General features: G+C 43.4%; 1 protein-coding gene across 5 annotated transcripts; it reads right to left on the bottom strand.

The window, feature by feature from the left end:
* Positions 1-3,037: 3,037 nt before the first annotated feature.
* LOC100822926 (two-component response regulator ORR42) lies at positions 3,038-11,874 on the bottom strand. Of its 5 annotated transcripts, XM_024456193.1 has the most exons (6): positions 11,245-11,760; positions 11,036-11,144; positions 10,221-10,264; positions 10,065-10,127; positions 3,578-3,800; positions 3,038-3,444 (listed from the first exon to the last, which is right to left on the bottom strand). In XM_024456193.1, exons 5-6 carry the CDS (start codon positions 3,788-3,790, stop codon positions 3,244-3,246), a joined length of 414 nt encoding a protein of 137 aa, XP_024311961.1. In that variant the 5' UTR covers positions 3,791-3,800; positions 10,065-10,127; positions 10,221-10,264; positions 11,036-11,144; positions 11,245-11,760; the 3' UTR covers positions 3,038-3,243. The 5 variants fall into 5 exon arrangements, with proteins under 5 accessions (XP_024311961.1, XP_024311963.1, XP_010239714.1 ...); XM_024456195.1 differs by lacking the exons at positions 10,221-10,264; positions 11,036-11,144; positions 11,245-11,760 and adding an exon at positions 11,818-11,874 and having other exon boundaries at positions 10,065-10,124; XM_010241412.2 differs by lacking the exons at positions 10,221-10,264; positions 11,036-11,144.
* Positions 11,875-15,782: the final 3,908 nt, after the last annotated feature.

Genomic DNA, 15,782 nt, shown 5'->3' with positions numbered 1-15,782 from the left:
CGTGAACTTATAGAATGAGAAACAATTTAGTTTAGAAGAATGATGACACTTAAAGAGGAATTGAAATTAGATACTCACTCCGTTCCATATTAATTGGTGAGTATAATGTGATCTTATGAAATCTCGGATTGAATTCATGTATCCAATTCCATAACAAATTTCAGTTGTTACAGCTGTTTAGCACATACTCCCTCCGTTTCATAATAAGTGACTCAAATTTGCTTAAATATGGATAAGAGTAAATGAAGAATGAGTTAAGTCCACATAACCCACTGAACTTTAAGGATGGGACTACTTTACCCTCCGAACTTCAAAATTGGGTACTTAACCTCCTGAACTTTGAAGACAAATCACCTCCTGAGACCAATCTAAGCGGTTTTTGTCTGGTTTTGCTGACATGGCGACTAAAAAATGCTATGGTGTCAGTTTTAGGGAAGGAATAATTGGTTTAGGCAAGAAAACCCCTTAACTCCCCCTCCTCTTCCTCATTATTCATTCCCCTCTCCTTTTCTCCCGTCCCCATTACAGAAACTAGGGTTCATCCTCAATGATGAAATTAGATAGAAACTCGAGCTCAGCGCGGGTGTCGATATTGTCTGTTTACTTAGATATTTGGATATGTTAAGCATGCTCAGTTCATGCTATTTTAGTGATGAGGGGAGGATATTTATTACCCCTGCTATTTCACCAACTCCCTATATTATGAAATTTGGATCTTTTTGCGTAGAAGTTCCTCCTAAAGATGAGGTGAAGCCCAATTTCAGAACCCCACCAGTTTTGTTGGGTCGTGGTCAAGCTCAATTAAAGATCTTGTTTACTTCGGTTTAGAGTTTTATCTTTTTTCATGTCTTTTTATTTAAAGTCTGAAGTGTTATCTTTTTTTGTTTGATGGTTTTTGGGCCCGTACAAAACCACTTTTAGTTCAGCCATTTGGGCCTTAGTTGTAGCGTGGGGCCTGTCCCACCCAAGTGCGTTAGAGTCGCCCTATAAATGGTTCTTGGCAGCCGTCGTTGTAGAGGGAGCTAATTTTTGAGATAAAGAATAAACCAGAAAAGTCCAAATATTTGGGGGTGCATATCGTCGTGTTTGTTTGCTGATCTTGAAGGTCTAATGTTGTGCCATGCGGTGGAGTTGATTTTAATCAGTTCCAACGTGGAGGAGTTGAAGGGATTTTGGTCTGAATTATTTCAGATTGATTTCTCTCGGTTGCTAATCTCCTTGCTCGTTCGATCGCCGTGAAAGATTGGGCCTAAAACCCTTTTGGATCACGTTGATCCTTATCATTTAGCTTTTGGGTAAGTGTATGTTATTTGTTACTTTGTCGTAAACATGCTCTGTTTGGTTTTGAGAGGTATCTAAAATGATCATGTTTTCTATATAAATAAAATGCTCCAATTGATTACCGCTCTAAAACTGACAGTGTAATATCATGTGATTTTGTTAGATTAAAAAGCTAACTGGATATATTTTGATCTTCTGCCTGAAGTATGTTGCTCGATTTCATCAAATGAGGGCATGTATCAAAGTTGCAAAATAATTGGGGGAGTTTGTGACAATGACAAAATCAAACTGAAAATTATTCCAAACTATGGTTCCAATATCTATACCAATATATTAAATTGGAGTTGGTGGTGATGGTACGGTCGTTGCGGTACGTCACTTCACCGAAATTACTAATCTACCACCACTGTCCCCACGCGCCTTTTAATTCCAGCTCCCGTGGTCCTCAAGCGCAGAAAAAACAGGTACCGTCCAAAAAAGAAAAACAACAACAATAGAGCCTTCCTCGCTCCTCCTATCCTACGAATCTCACCCCCACCCGATCCGGATCGTCAGCACCCGCCGCCGCTCTTGGTCACCTCCACCAGCTCGTGCGTGTTGGCAGCGTCCGTGTGCGGAAGGCAGCTGCGGACCTGTGGCTCCGTCGCGCCCCCGACCGCCGCCTGCACCGGCTCGTGTGCGCCGGTGGCTCCCCGCGGGACTTGGACGGCGATGGGATGAGCCTGAGGCCGTGATGGCGGTGCCCTCGCGCAAGGTAGCAGGGACCGCGTCGGCGCGAGCCATCGGTGGCCCTCCCGATGGGCAGTGGCGCGCGGCGACCAGTGGCCGGACGCGATGTGTGCGTGGCGCGCGGACGCGGCGAACGGGCGGACAAGGCTGTGAGAGGGCGCACACCTATACCTGGCAGCAAGTGGGAGCAGGCGGCGCGCGGGAGCGGACGGGGAGCGGGAATCTATGGGTGGAGGCGGTGCATACAAGCGGGCGGCCGCGCAATGTTCGGTGGCGGGATGAATCGGGACGGGGAGAGGAGGAGTTTGCACTCAGGGTGAATGGAGAGGATGGTCTGAGGGAGAGCGAGAGAAATTGGGAGAAGTGATTTGAGAAACAAAGTAGGGAGTAGAAGTAATAGGAGAGCAGGAAGGCTGCTTTATACTGCCGCTTGCTTTATATGATGGCTGCTGCTGCTTGCTGTCCTGATCGATATACCGATGCTTGTTGTTTAAATCATCACCACACGGGAGGTCGAGCGGCTTAGACAGATGAAAGTGATAAACGTTATCATTGCTACATGTTCTTCATTATTCATGATTATATTGAGACAAGGCGCAAAAAAGTTAAAAAACTTCTTGAATTCAGCAAAAAAGTTAAAAAATGCTCACACATGACTTTTCAAGTGTGGTGTATGTGAGAACAGTGATAACCTGAAGGTAGAGAGCAGACGAGTTGAGCATGTGTCACTTTCTCTTTACAGGAGATATACAAATAAGACATGTGCAAAAGAGAAAGAAACTAGAGTATAGCCTAGAAAATAAACATATCATAATTGTTATATACATATGTGCACATGAAACACATCAACATTTGATTTGACGTTTTCATACAATTTTCCGTTGTTCCGTAGCAACGCACGGGTCTTTTGCTAGTCTATCATATATTGATAGTTGGATCATTTTCATCAAAAGGGGTACATGTCTCGCTCCATAAACCATAAACCATGAGTTAATGAACTTATTATATTAATATTTAGAAGAGACATAATACAACCCATGCATACAGCTCTACTTAAGTAGAAAATCTCGACACACCAACCATAGTCCTGAATATAACCTCATAAACAAAGTACACTCAGAAAATAAAACCATAGAAACTGACACAAAATAATAAAACCATGAGATATTGTAAACACACAAGCACACATATAAGAGCTGTAGACATTTATTCCTCCATCAGGAAACAACAAGCTTACACCACGCCATTGTTCTTCTTGTTGATGACCTCCTTGATTATAGCCTCGAGGACCTCAAAATCCATTGGCTTGGGCACAAACATATCTGCCCCAACACTCATGAACTCCTCTGTGGCATTAGAATCAGCAGACATACCAACAATCTTCACCTCAGTAGATCCCATAGTAGATCCCATAGAACGGATCTTTACTATTGCCTGTCAAGTCACACAAGAGATAATTTGTCAATTACCTTTAGACGGCATAAAATATTTATTTTACATTATTTACTTTTGGGTTCATAAAAGACAATGATTCTTATTAACACCAAATGGAAACTCATGAAAGTACCTCTGGGCCTTTCATTATGGGCATCTCCTTGTCACACAGAATAATATCGAATTTCTTGCCTTCAAGGTACAGATCCACAGCTTCTCTACCGTTCTTTGCCCGAGTTGTCTGGCAGCTAAACCTTCGTAGCTTTGCCAGGAGAACCCAACTCTGAAATTCACAATCCTCAATTACCAGTACCTTCAGGGAGGATCCTTGGGTTTTGAAATCCATGATCAGTAAACTGCAAAAAGAATTCGAAGGATTAAAATTTATGGCCTCCCAAATATTTCAAGGAGATTGACGTACTGGGTATTATGAAGAAAACAATCCGCAAAAAATCATGTATTAATTCGTAAACCATAGTTTTGCGTATCTCAAATCCTATTTTATGCATATGTGAACATGTGTCGTGGAATATATGTAATCACATGTTTTATGAAGATAACAACAATTAAAAATGACAAAAGGTGCAGTTCTCTGATAAAAATAATATACCTAGTTTTTTTTTTAACATACATGTAGCGTCTGTAAGGGTAGCAACATGTCGTTATATATAGCAAATAATTAACAGACAATAAGAACCTCTAACAAACACCGTTTGTATGATCAAAACTACACATAGAACTTTTCTGTGGCTACAGAAACTAGAGAGTGGAAAGGAGGAAGGAGTGGGTATGAACCTTGAACACGGGCACTAGCTAGAGCTTATGGAGGAGGATCGGAGCAGGCTACGATGCTTGGGAGTTTGCAGGGTATTTATAGGACATCGACAATCCATTTTAAATATGCAATTATTGCCCAAAATCTTTTCAATTAGTGATTCCAATTAATGTCAAGTTTACATGCATAACTTTGACGATGTCAAATTTTTCCATCAATTATTTCGTAATAAATATCATATGCGTGTATGCAATTATGTATATCTGTCCTGATTACACCATAGCTGGATATCGACCGCAATGTCCTATAATAATAAAATGTAACACCCCAAAATTCTATCTTAATTGAATTTATGGTTTTGAAAATCCTTTTGTTAAGATTGCGAGAAAATAGGAAAAACTGAGACTTGATTAAATTTTACCTCAGGATGTTGGAATTTTTTACAAAAGTTTGGATTGAAATGATTTATGCAAGGTCAAAGTATTTCATTTGCATTTTATCTTGTTATTTGAAAATTTGGAAACTTAATACATACTATTCTTCCTTTTTTATGGATTACTAAAGGCTTGTAACTTCTCAAATTTCCAATTTCGTTGTTAATAGAGGTATATCATGCTTGAGATAAATCAGAAATACTTTTCCACGTTTAATGAATCCAATTAATGATTCTATACACATGCATAATGCCACGGTTTACATGCATGCCTCCATCGATGTCAAATTTCGACCATCAAAATCTACCTATTAATCCATAATAAAAGATCGTATGCGCATATATGTAGATATGCATATCTTTCTCAGCAACAACATAGCTGGATGTCGATCGGAATGGCCTATAATAATTAAATGTAACACCCCAAAGTTATATCTTAATTAAATTTATTTTTTTGAAAATCCTTTTGTTCAGATAAGTGAAAAATTAAGAAAAAGTCTGATGTGTTTGAATTTCACCTAACTATGTTTGGAATTTTTGACAAAAATATGGATTGAAATGACTATGCAAATTATAAAACATGTGCAGGAGATTTATGCAAGTTCAAAGTATTTTATTTGCATTTTATCTTGTTTCAAAATTTAGAAACTTAATACATATTGTTCTCCGATTTTGTTTTATAGATTCACTAAAGGATCGTACCTTCCTTAATGTCAAATTTCGGTTTTAGTGGAAGTATATCATGCTCGGGATAAGTATTGAGAATTATTTTAATTTTAAACACAAATAGAAATTTTCTCCAACATTTATAAATTTGGTAAACATTTCTTAAAGGGTACACATTTTTTGTATCAATTTTTGTTTCGGTATTTACTAAATCCTTAAATTGTTTTATGGATTTATTTGGAGCTATTTGAGGCCTATTAAAGTAAAATGTGTTTATAAGCGTTATTGCTGGGAGGAAATTATTCTCTTGACCATATTGCCAGTCGACGGTTGCACAACCTTGACCGTTCATTTTAAATCTGGAACTGTTGCCCAAATATCTTTTTAGATTAATAGTGGCCAATTAGCTGTTCGAGACACATGCATAATGTCGCACTTTATATGAGTACTTGAGATGATGAAGAATTTCGGCCATCGAAATCTACCTATTATTTGCAGAATAAAATGGCAACTGTCTCAATGGCACCAGATTACTTGAATTTATAGTTTTGTAAAGCCTTTTGAATTTGGACTTATTTGAATTTGACCTCACCATGTTGGAATTTTTTCGAAAAGGCGTGGATTACAATGATTATGGACGGGACATTCATGCAAGTTCAACGTATTTTATTTGCACATATTATGTTCGTATTTAAATTTTAGAAGCTTAATACATAGTGTTTTCTCTTTTTTCAAGGTTTTATTAAAGTCTTGTAACTTAATACATATTTGGCAAAGAGGCTAGCTGACATAGACATGCCTATGTCGGTTACGACCAGATTTACTACACGCGGATATATTTCTGAGGATCATGAAGAACCTATATAAGCCAAGTGTCATAATGCGAGGTACAGTAGGTACAGGTGGGAGTTACGTCCATCGTGTTGCACAGAGTATATATGTGTGCGGCTGTGTGTATATATTTATGCATCTACTTTTGGAGATATGCCCTAGAGGCAATCATGTGATGATGCTATTTCCTATGTATTCATGAATTAATATTATTGTGCTTGAACATCATCACTGATATGTATCAATAAATATGTGATTTGTTTGTGAGACTATATATTCTATGTTGTTGTTCTAATGGTCCCTAGTCATTGAGGTTATGTAGACACATAACCTAGACTAGCAATGTGACTTAGTATGATGACTATGTTTCACAAGTTATAGGGCAAGGTGTTGCCTACTGGTAGCTTTCGGGTTTGCTGAGAAGCATGCTGCGAGTCATGGTTGATCAAGATGGGATTTGCCCCTCCCATTCGGAGAGATGTCTCTAGGCCCTCTTGAGTGATCAGATTCGTAAAGCATGGCCATGCGACTTAGGTTAAGAGTTAATAACCCGTTAGGGAATCTGTATGACAAGATAGATGTCGTGGCCCGAGGCTTAGACACCGGGATGCGAGGCACCCCCTTTTTAGTTCGGCAGTGGGTGTTGGGGATCGCTCCGGCGATCGCCGGCGTGGCCAATGATGAGCGTACAATGCTCAAGCCTATTTACTCAGGTTCGGGCCACCCAAAGGTGTAAAACCCTACGTCCTGCTTCTGAGCGTTTATTAGCCAATGAACAAGTGCTTTACAGGTTGCCGAGGGAGTCCCCGGGCGCTCTCTTCCTTTTCTGCTAAGTGGCTACTTGCTTCTTTTGGGCTAAAGACTGGTACTCTAACTCCACTGGAGTGCAATCTAGAAAGAACCGAACCCCCTGACCGATGGCGCTGGTCCTCCTTTTATACTCAAGGGGATACCACAAGTGCCTCGGTGCATGGGGGACAAGTGTCGAGCAAAAACCCTAGGCAGCTTGCCCTTGCCGCGCTGGCATGCATGCATGGTGCAAAGTGTTGTAACTAGGGCGGTACGTGCCTTAGATTCACTGCGAACCACTCACTGTGGGCTGACTAGACAGGGAATCACCCTTCAGTCGGAGCATTCAATGCTTGCTTGTGCCATACTCCACGCCCTGATCAGCCCTGTGCAAAAGGAGCCTAGCGGGCGGCCACGTGGTGCCAATACTCTGCTTGCACTGGGCACCGGCCCTGCTGTAAGCACCTACGCCAGAGAACACCCTCCCCGGCAAGTGACCTTGGGGGGCGCCCTGACGGGATCCTTCACGCTGCCATCTGGGGCAACCCCCGCAGCCTGGCTAGTCCTGTTGGGCTGGTGGCTTCCTGGGCAGTTCACACCGCACTGCCCGGGGTGCCGTCCTTGCGGGGAGTAAGCAAGGCGACCCACGCGTTGCACAATGGTGGTACCCCAGGTGCCACTAGTGTGACAGTAGCCCCCGGGCGTGGGCCGGCAACGGCTGTTCCCGGGTGAAGTCATCCTTGATCGGTTGCCGGGCTACGCCCTTAACTGACGCGTGGGTCCCGAGTCGTTTCGGGTTCCCGTTCATGTGCTGCTCCAGGGGCTCCGCCGTTACGAGCAGAGTGGTGGAGGCGAGATTTCCACCCTAACCTCCCCTTAATCGCGGGTGGTTAAGGCCACGTCCCGCATTCCCCTTCTTTAAGCGTAGTTATCCCCAGCGCACCCGTAGGGTGCGGATGTGACCGTTGCTCAACGCTGGGGTGCTATAAAACCCCACCGCTGCGTTGAGGGGTAAACACTTAGCCCCCGAGTCCATCTTCCTCATCCCAATTTCTCCTCATGCCCCTGAATCCTGCTAATCGCCACCCACATTCCCCATGGGGCCCATGGCTCCCATGAGAGGGAAGGGTTCCAGAGGCTCTGCGGTTGACAAGGGCGAGAAGGCTCCCAAGAAGCCCTCTCGGAGAAGGACCAGAAGAACCGGGAGATGAGGGTCACGCGGGCCTTCTTCAAGCCCGGCTACAACGGCGAGGGGGTCGACAAGATCCGGCACGCCGTCGCCAGCTCGTTCAACGAGTACGGCAAGACGCTCATCTTCCCCGCCGGCGGCGACCACCAGGACAACGACTTCCGGGTGTTCGGCTGCTTCATCTTTGCTGGGTTTATACCTCCGTACTCCCTCTTCGTCCATGCTCTCATGACGGCATACCAGCTTAAGGTTGCGCAGCTCCACCCCACTTTCTTCTCGCCGTCTTCCAATTTCTCTGTGAGGGGTTTGTTGGGGTGATGCCATCGGTGGCGTTGTTCCGTCATTACTACCCACGCGTCGAGCAGTCGGGAGCGATGTCGTCGGGGGTCTCGTTCCGCGCTCGCAACAAGATGAAGTCGGAGTTCATTGTGCGGAGCGAGAAGAAGATCGAGAAGGAGTGGCGCGGGAGCTGGTGTTGGGTTCGCGTGGATGAGCCCGATGAGTTCATTCATGTGTCCACCGAGCTGCCGGCGAGTAACGGCAGCTGGCGGGACCGCTACAGCCGAGACGCAGAACTCCTTCCCATCATCCAGAAGATCAAGGCCCTGCGACTAGCGGGGCTCACCGATCTGGATGTGGCGCGCACCTACAACAGCGGCGCGAGCCGCTGTAGCCGCGGTCCCGCCAGGCGTGGATGTACACGGGGCCCGGCAACACCACGCGCCTGCAAAGCGTGGGTGTGACGCCGGAGGTGATCCAGGAGTGGGTGAAGGGAATCATCGGCGAGGACGTTCCATTCACGGAGCTGCCCCCGAGGGCTCCATCCCTGCACGCCGGCGTCGCGGGCCTCCACGACATCATCGACAGCTACCCACCCTGCAACGAGTGGGGCCTGATGTCCGATTCTCCGGCTTCAGCCCTGCAGCCTCCGCCACCCACAGCCCGCAAGAAGCAAGTGGCCGAGGAGAGTGAGGGGGGATCGGACTCCAGCTGGCCCGGCGACGAGGCTGGCCGTGTTGCCGGGGCCCAGATGGTCCTCCCTGAGGCGGAGGTGGAGGACGAGGACGACGCGCCTCTATTGCGACGACCAAGGGCGCCAACGACAACGGCCACCTGTGCAACGGCTGCAGGCGCCTCGGTGGCTGCCGTGGCAACTGGGGCTGCGGCAACTCCACGAGGGTTCGCGGCCCCGCCAAAGCAGGGAATCTTCACGGGTTACTCACTCAGGCTCAACCCCACAAGGTAAGCTGACGTTTTTCCTCCCCCCTTTAATTTATGAGTTTGTGCCCGCCTTGCAGGGACAGCACTGTACACGCTCGTCCTGCACGTTGACCCGTAACCGTGTGATTACCTTGGCTTGCAGGCGAAACTCGGCCTGCAGCGGACAGCCTGGCAGCAGAAGCCGGGACAGAGGGGGACAAATGTCCCCCCGCAAGCGCGGCGGCCCCGCAAGGTACTTTCCCAGAACTCCCTTGCGCTCGTCGCCGAGTACCTCAATTAGGTTTGAAGTACTTACTTTGCTTTTGTTACAGGTCCCAGTGCGCCCGCCGCGGGGACGGACGAGGCGGTGATCGACCTCACCTATGATTTCGAGGACGCAAAGTTGAGGGACGAGCCGGAGGCGGCTCCCGCGCCAAGCTCTGCCGTCCCAGACACGACGGTGGCGGCACCCACCGCCGCAACCGGAGCGGGGCTAGGCAGCGCGTCCCTGGCCTTAGCAAGCACTTTGCAAATAACATAGATAACAACCTAGGGTAATTGGTGACATGACAATGGACCTATAAGCATTCTACTAGGACTATAAATAAACAAGTTGCAAACGCATTTTAAACATACTTCATAGATAAATAATCCTACACATGCATGCTTATAGTTTATAAAGCAAAGTAGCATATGCAAAAAATATAGGATTCTAGATGATCAAAAGTGTAACTTGCCTTGGCCATAGTGTAGATCAACTTCTTCATGGTAACCAGGACAATCGCACTCCGAATAATCTACTGTGAAGAACGAATAACAAAATAAATATATCGTTCGGTAACTCCAAATAAAAATCCAATAAGCAAATATATTAACAGTAATTAACAGAGTACCTAAACAGTGTATATGAACTGTTAGGCTAATCCTTGGTTTAGACCTAAGAAGCAGGAAAAGGAGTGGTTTCAAAAGGAGTTGAAATGGTCAAATCATTGGTTGATAACAGATACAATATTCTACTGATGAAAGGATATTGTATATGAACAAGAAAAGATGTGGAAAGTAATCTGAATCGTAGAGTGTGGTGCAAGCTCATAACAAAGCAAGAAGAATCCAGTTTGGATTTGCGGATCAAAAGATGTGGTATTTGGAACATGGCTAATCACCGTGATAGTGTTAACAGACACCATGTTTGGTTGATCAAGCACTGATGGAGCTGTGTCGGTAAATGTGCACAAAGTGGACTAACTTGTAGAACATGATCGACTCTACGATCTACGGAAAGTTTCAAACTAAATGGTGCTACTGACAGAATTGGCTGGCTTTCGAAACATAGCTACTCTAAAACAATGTGCTGAGAAACAGATTTCTAACGAAGATGTAAATTCCCTACGGGGCTGGGAATTGTGAAGAATTGATGAAAAGGAAATGGAACTTATGCTTCTTCACAGTACTATCCTAGTACTGTCCAAACAAATTTGAATCATCTCAAAAGGATCTAAGGTGCAGTAGCTATGGACAGACGAACATGGCTTGGCAGAAACTGACAGAATACAGTAGGTACCTTCAAATGAATATCTACTGATGAAGATGGATCTAATCGACAGATACCTAAGTAGACGAAATGTAGAGGGTAACTGTATCTTCAGAACACCACTGGATTCATCTAATTTGGAGATCTGGTTCACAAGATAAAGGCTCTGGAATTTACCTAATCAATACAAAGGTTCTGTGAATTCACTTTTTGGTTGTCGATTCAGTACTGCATACCAACCATATGAAGTGCACAAGGTGATCGAAGGTGTAGAGACTGACATGATCTGCAGAACTCAGAAAGAATCAACTAAAATGGTCTACGTTGGACATATACAAGCTCCGGGAGATAGCTAGTCAATACATCTGCTGCTGAAAGTTTCTCACCGAGGACAGGAGTTGGCCGGAGTTGAGGGACACGGCGAGGGAGTGGTCGACTGGATGGATGAGACGATGATGTCGTGGAGGAAATCCGGGAGGTCACGTTGAAGTCCAGGGAGTCGGTTCTGGCCTTCGGGGCGTCGCGAAACGGCGGCGACGGGCGGAGCTCCGGCCGTGGTTCCGGCATGGCGTCAGGGAAAACGCGGCCAAAGGGATCCATGGCTCGCACAACCTTGTCAAATAGACAGAGGGGAATTACAAGAGTCTACAGGTCCAAGGAATCGAGGAATGGAGCTTCGGAGCGAGCTCACCTTCAACAATGAAGGCGGCGACCGGCTGAGGAAGACGGCCATGGAGCGAGATGCACAGAGCTCTAAGGGAAAACCTATAGATAGGATAATGATGGAGGAACGGTAGGGGCTCGATGTGACGCGCTCAGACTTGGCTTTTTATAGGCCTAGGAGGGAGATCGGGAGGCGTATGCCAACAGCCGGCATTCGGTGCGCGTCGGTTCGGCAATAAAGAACAGAAACTGAAGATGCATTGACTGAATCGGTTCGTGGGGAGACATGTACTAACTTCCGTGTCTTAATTCGGAGAGAAACCGTTGTTTGAAGGGGATTCGACGGTGGTTTCCATGGCAGAAGGTGCGTGCGTGCTGTGTTCTGGAACAAACGGAGGAAGACGAAGGGAGGCGTGGCTGGGCTGGTGCGCTCGGGGAGAGTTGGGCCAGAGGGAGAGAGTTCGGCCCACAGAAAGAAAAAGGAAATAGAGAAAGAAACAGGAATGGGCTGCGGCAGGGGAGAAAGATGGCCTAGGATTGGAAAATTCGGCCCACGGTAGGTTTGGGCTTTCTAACCTTTTTCTAATTACAGAATTATAGGAAATTCAAATATGGCATTTTTAAAATACCATATGAACTCTGGAAAATTCAAGGTAAATTCAGTAAATCAAAATATCCAATATTGTTTTAGTCAAAATAGTTTCTAACCAAAATAATGTTTATAAATGATTTTGGATTATCAATAAACACAAAACAAAACCCAATAAGTATTTCTATTGTCCAATGTATTCTTAAATTGATTTCAAACACCAACTAAACACAACTTCACCACTAGAGATGTTTTCCAACTTTATAATTGGGAAAGTCACATTATCCTCTCTCTTATTCATTTTAATAATTGTTGGAAAGAATTTCTATTTGATTTAAATATTCCAACGTGTGAGATCGAGATAGGCAATCAGAGGGAGGGGTGAATGATTGTGCAGAAGCAAATTAAAACTTTTCCTGAAAGTTCAAACCCTAAATCACCTTTCTGTCCATGATAGTACAACAGCCGTAACTTTTGATTGGATGAACCAAAACATACGTACGAGTATTTAAAAGAAAGGTATTGAAACTATCTAACCAAGAATTAGCTCAATCGGACGTACCAATAAAAAGATATGATCAAAACCGTAACAGCTGACAGAAAGTTATGAGAATTAATCTATAATCGATTTTGAGGAATAACAAGAAAGATGAAGTAATCGCGATCTTTCCTTGATCTCACGATAAACCTGCAGCAAAGTATTATGAACTCGTGATAAATCTGCAGTAAAGTGTTAGAAAGATCTAGCACAAATAATCCACGAAGATCCGAGAAGAACAAAGATGACACCGCCAACGAATCTCTTAATTGCAACGATGTCGATTGATTACGAAAGATGCAACAATGCATCCAAGAACTCTCCAAGAATTGATCTAGATCCAAAGCTCTGAGTTCCCTCACGTCCTTGCTAAAACCCTAGCTAGGACGCCCTCTATTTATAAAGGAAAATTTGGGACCCTAAACCGAGTCCGAATCCAACACGAACTCCTCTGTTCTGGTCGTTATTCTGCCCGTGGGGCCCGCATACAACCTCGGATTGAGATGAGTCCAAAAGCAAAGTTTCGTCCTGACGACGCATACAACTTTCATGCGGACCACTTTTTCATCGGACGCCATATTGATGACGCTACTGTTTAATCTTTAAACAGCTCTCATCCAGCCACGGCTGGATCTACATGTCTTCACGTCGATGCCACTCCATGTCATCCACTCTTCTTGTGATGTCTTCAAAACTCGACCATCACGTGTCGAATATCTCCAATACCGTACATCTCCGGTATAAACAACGTACGACAAACCGGTGCCCTCCCGGATCATCCTAGTTTTCACTTTCATTGTTCCTTCGCACGAACGTCCCGCATGACATTGATCCCTCGTCCTCAGCTTCTCTCAAGCTTCGTCCCTCGATCTCGTCATCGACCACGTTTCTCTAGCTCCGGCAACACCTGAAAGCGAACACACAAATAACCAGTACGAGCACAAGTCCACGACTTAATTCAGGGTAAGTTCCACACAACTCACGCCATGTTTTCACATAAGAAACTAATGGATCAACACACCACTAGCAAAGCACTAAGTCCAAACAAGATACAAGTCATCATATAAGTATCCATATTATCCAAAGTATCCACATCAATATTTCATCTAAAACACTTGCCAATGTTACACATCACCTATGATTTCACAATCTCCTCTTTGATGAAAACATTGGCAACATCTTCTTGACACTAGACATTAAAAATTGGTTGGCATACACATTCACTTAACTCTTAGATTTTCAAGGTTTTAAAAAGAAAATGAAAAACATCAAAATGTTGGAGAAACACCAATAAAGGTAAAATATGGTATGTATATGTGTTGAAATCTCTCCCCCTTTGACAATGAATTTCATCAAAACCACACAAAAATATGTTCCACTTTAAAAAATGTTTCTTTAAACTAGAAGGGATTTTTTTTGTTTATTTTGTTGTTGTTGTTGTAATGAGCATTATGAAACATCATGAACATGATAATTGTGCATCCAAGTCATGTAAAAAGTAGTTGTACTCGACATGTATATAAGTATGATGTAATCTACACATGACTAAAAATCAAGTATTTTTATGATTTATTGCAAGACTTGGTCTCCACCTGTCAACTACATCAATACTTGAATACAAAATAACTTGCAGCATATTACATTAAACATAACACTTTATAAATGCATAATATTTATTTTCATTGAATTTATATTCCAAGTCAATTCAACCTTGTCAAGCATATATTTAAAACACCATGCCAAGCCTATGTCCAAAGTGCAATGATTAACAATCAGAAGCTTAAGGCAATGGTAATCAATCAGAAGCTTAAGACAAAGGTTTCAATAAACACAGCAACTTCCAAGTTCATATCAAAGTGCACTGGTAAGCAGTCTCGTGAAGATGTAGTGCGACATTGGCATATTTATTTAGTAAAAATTGCTTGACACCACGTGTCTTTGTATATTTGGAACCTTGATAACATTATATTTTCATCATTGCTAGTAATTAAGTATCCAAGACCAAAATAGCTAACAAAGTTCAACCATGATAAGATTTAGTTCAAGTTATCATTCGTATTAGAAGTCATGTGATACACTACTTCATACGAGCATACATATAAAATGACAAAGTCCTCAAAACATAAACGTGGTTGCAAAAATGTCATTTCAGGATGGAATACAATGCTCATTACTTTTTCAGCTTTTTTATTTATTAAAGATAAAAGAATGAAAAAGAAGCAACTGAAAAGATATTTTACATATCGTACAAGAAGAACACACTCCCCCTCAAACCATCCCGTATGGTTTGATTACTCCCAGTTCACCTCGAAGAAAAGCAAACCGAGAAGAATCCAATGGTTTAGTAAAAATGTCTGCCAATTGACGTTCGGTATCTATAAAGTTGGGCACAACATTTTCTTTTTCAACATGATCTCTAAGAAAATGATATCTTATATCTATGTGCTTAGTTCTAGAATGTTGCACCGGGTTTTTAGCAATACATATAGCACTAGTGTTATCACAATAAAGTGGTACACTTTCTAAATTAACCCCATAATCTTTCATTGTAGCTATTATCCATAAAATCTGTGAGCAACAACAAGCAGCAGCTACAAATTCACTTTCAGCAGTAGATTGTGCAACAGAACTTTGTTTCTTAGAAGACCAAAGTACTAAAGAGTCACCCAAAAATAAGGATATACCAGATGTACTCTTTCTATCAATTCTACAACCTCCAAAATCAGCATTCCGAAAATGCATGCAATGTAATACTAGAGGAAGCAAAAAGTCAAATGCCAAAAGATTGGGTGCCATGTAGATACCTGAAAATCCCTTTACAGCTTGTAAATGTGATGCATGTGGGGAAGCTTGAAACCTAGCTTTGTTAAGAAATATAGCAACATCATCATTTTGTTTGTTTTTAAAACGCAACGTGCAGCAATAAGGGTATGACCTTTAAAAATATTTCCTCCCCTGAACATATGTTCCTGCATAACAAATAAGAGAACTTTCGCCACAAAAGTAGAGGTACAAGCATCACCACAAGTTACACTTTCATTCAGCCCGAGATGCACGTGTGAGGGAGGAGAACCAATTTTTATCACCGGTCATGTGACGAGAACAACCGGAGTCCACTAGCCATATGTTCCCCT

This window comes from Brachypodium distachyon, chromosome 5 (assembly GCF_000005505.3).
Source record: "Brachypodium distachyon strain Bd21 chromosome 5, Brachypodium_distachyon_v3.0, whole genome shotgun sequence".
Taxonomy (NCBI): domain Eukaryota; kingdom Viridiplantae; phylum Streptophyta; class Magnoliopsida; order Poales; family Poaceae; genus Brachypodium; species Brachypodium distachyon.
This window is presented reverse-complemented; position numbering and strand designations above follow the sequence as displayed.

Bases quoted from the DNA above. Each gene is read 5' to 3' on its own strand.
- LOC100822926 (XM_024456195.1), bottom strand. From the start codon at position 3,790: ATGGATTTCAAAACCCAAGGATCCTCCCTGAAGGTACTGGTAATTGAG. The intron at 3,445-3,577 runs GTACTTTCATGA...GTGACTTGACAG, and splicing joins CCATAATGAAAGGCCCAGAG to GCAATAGTAAAGATCCGTTC.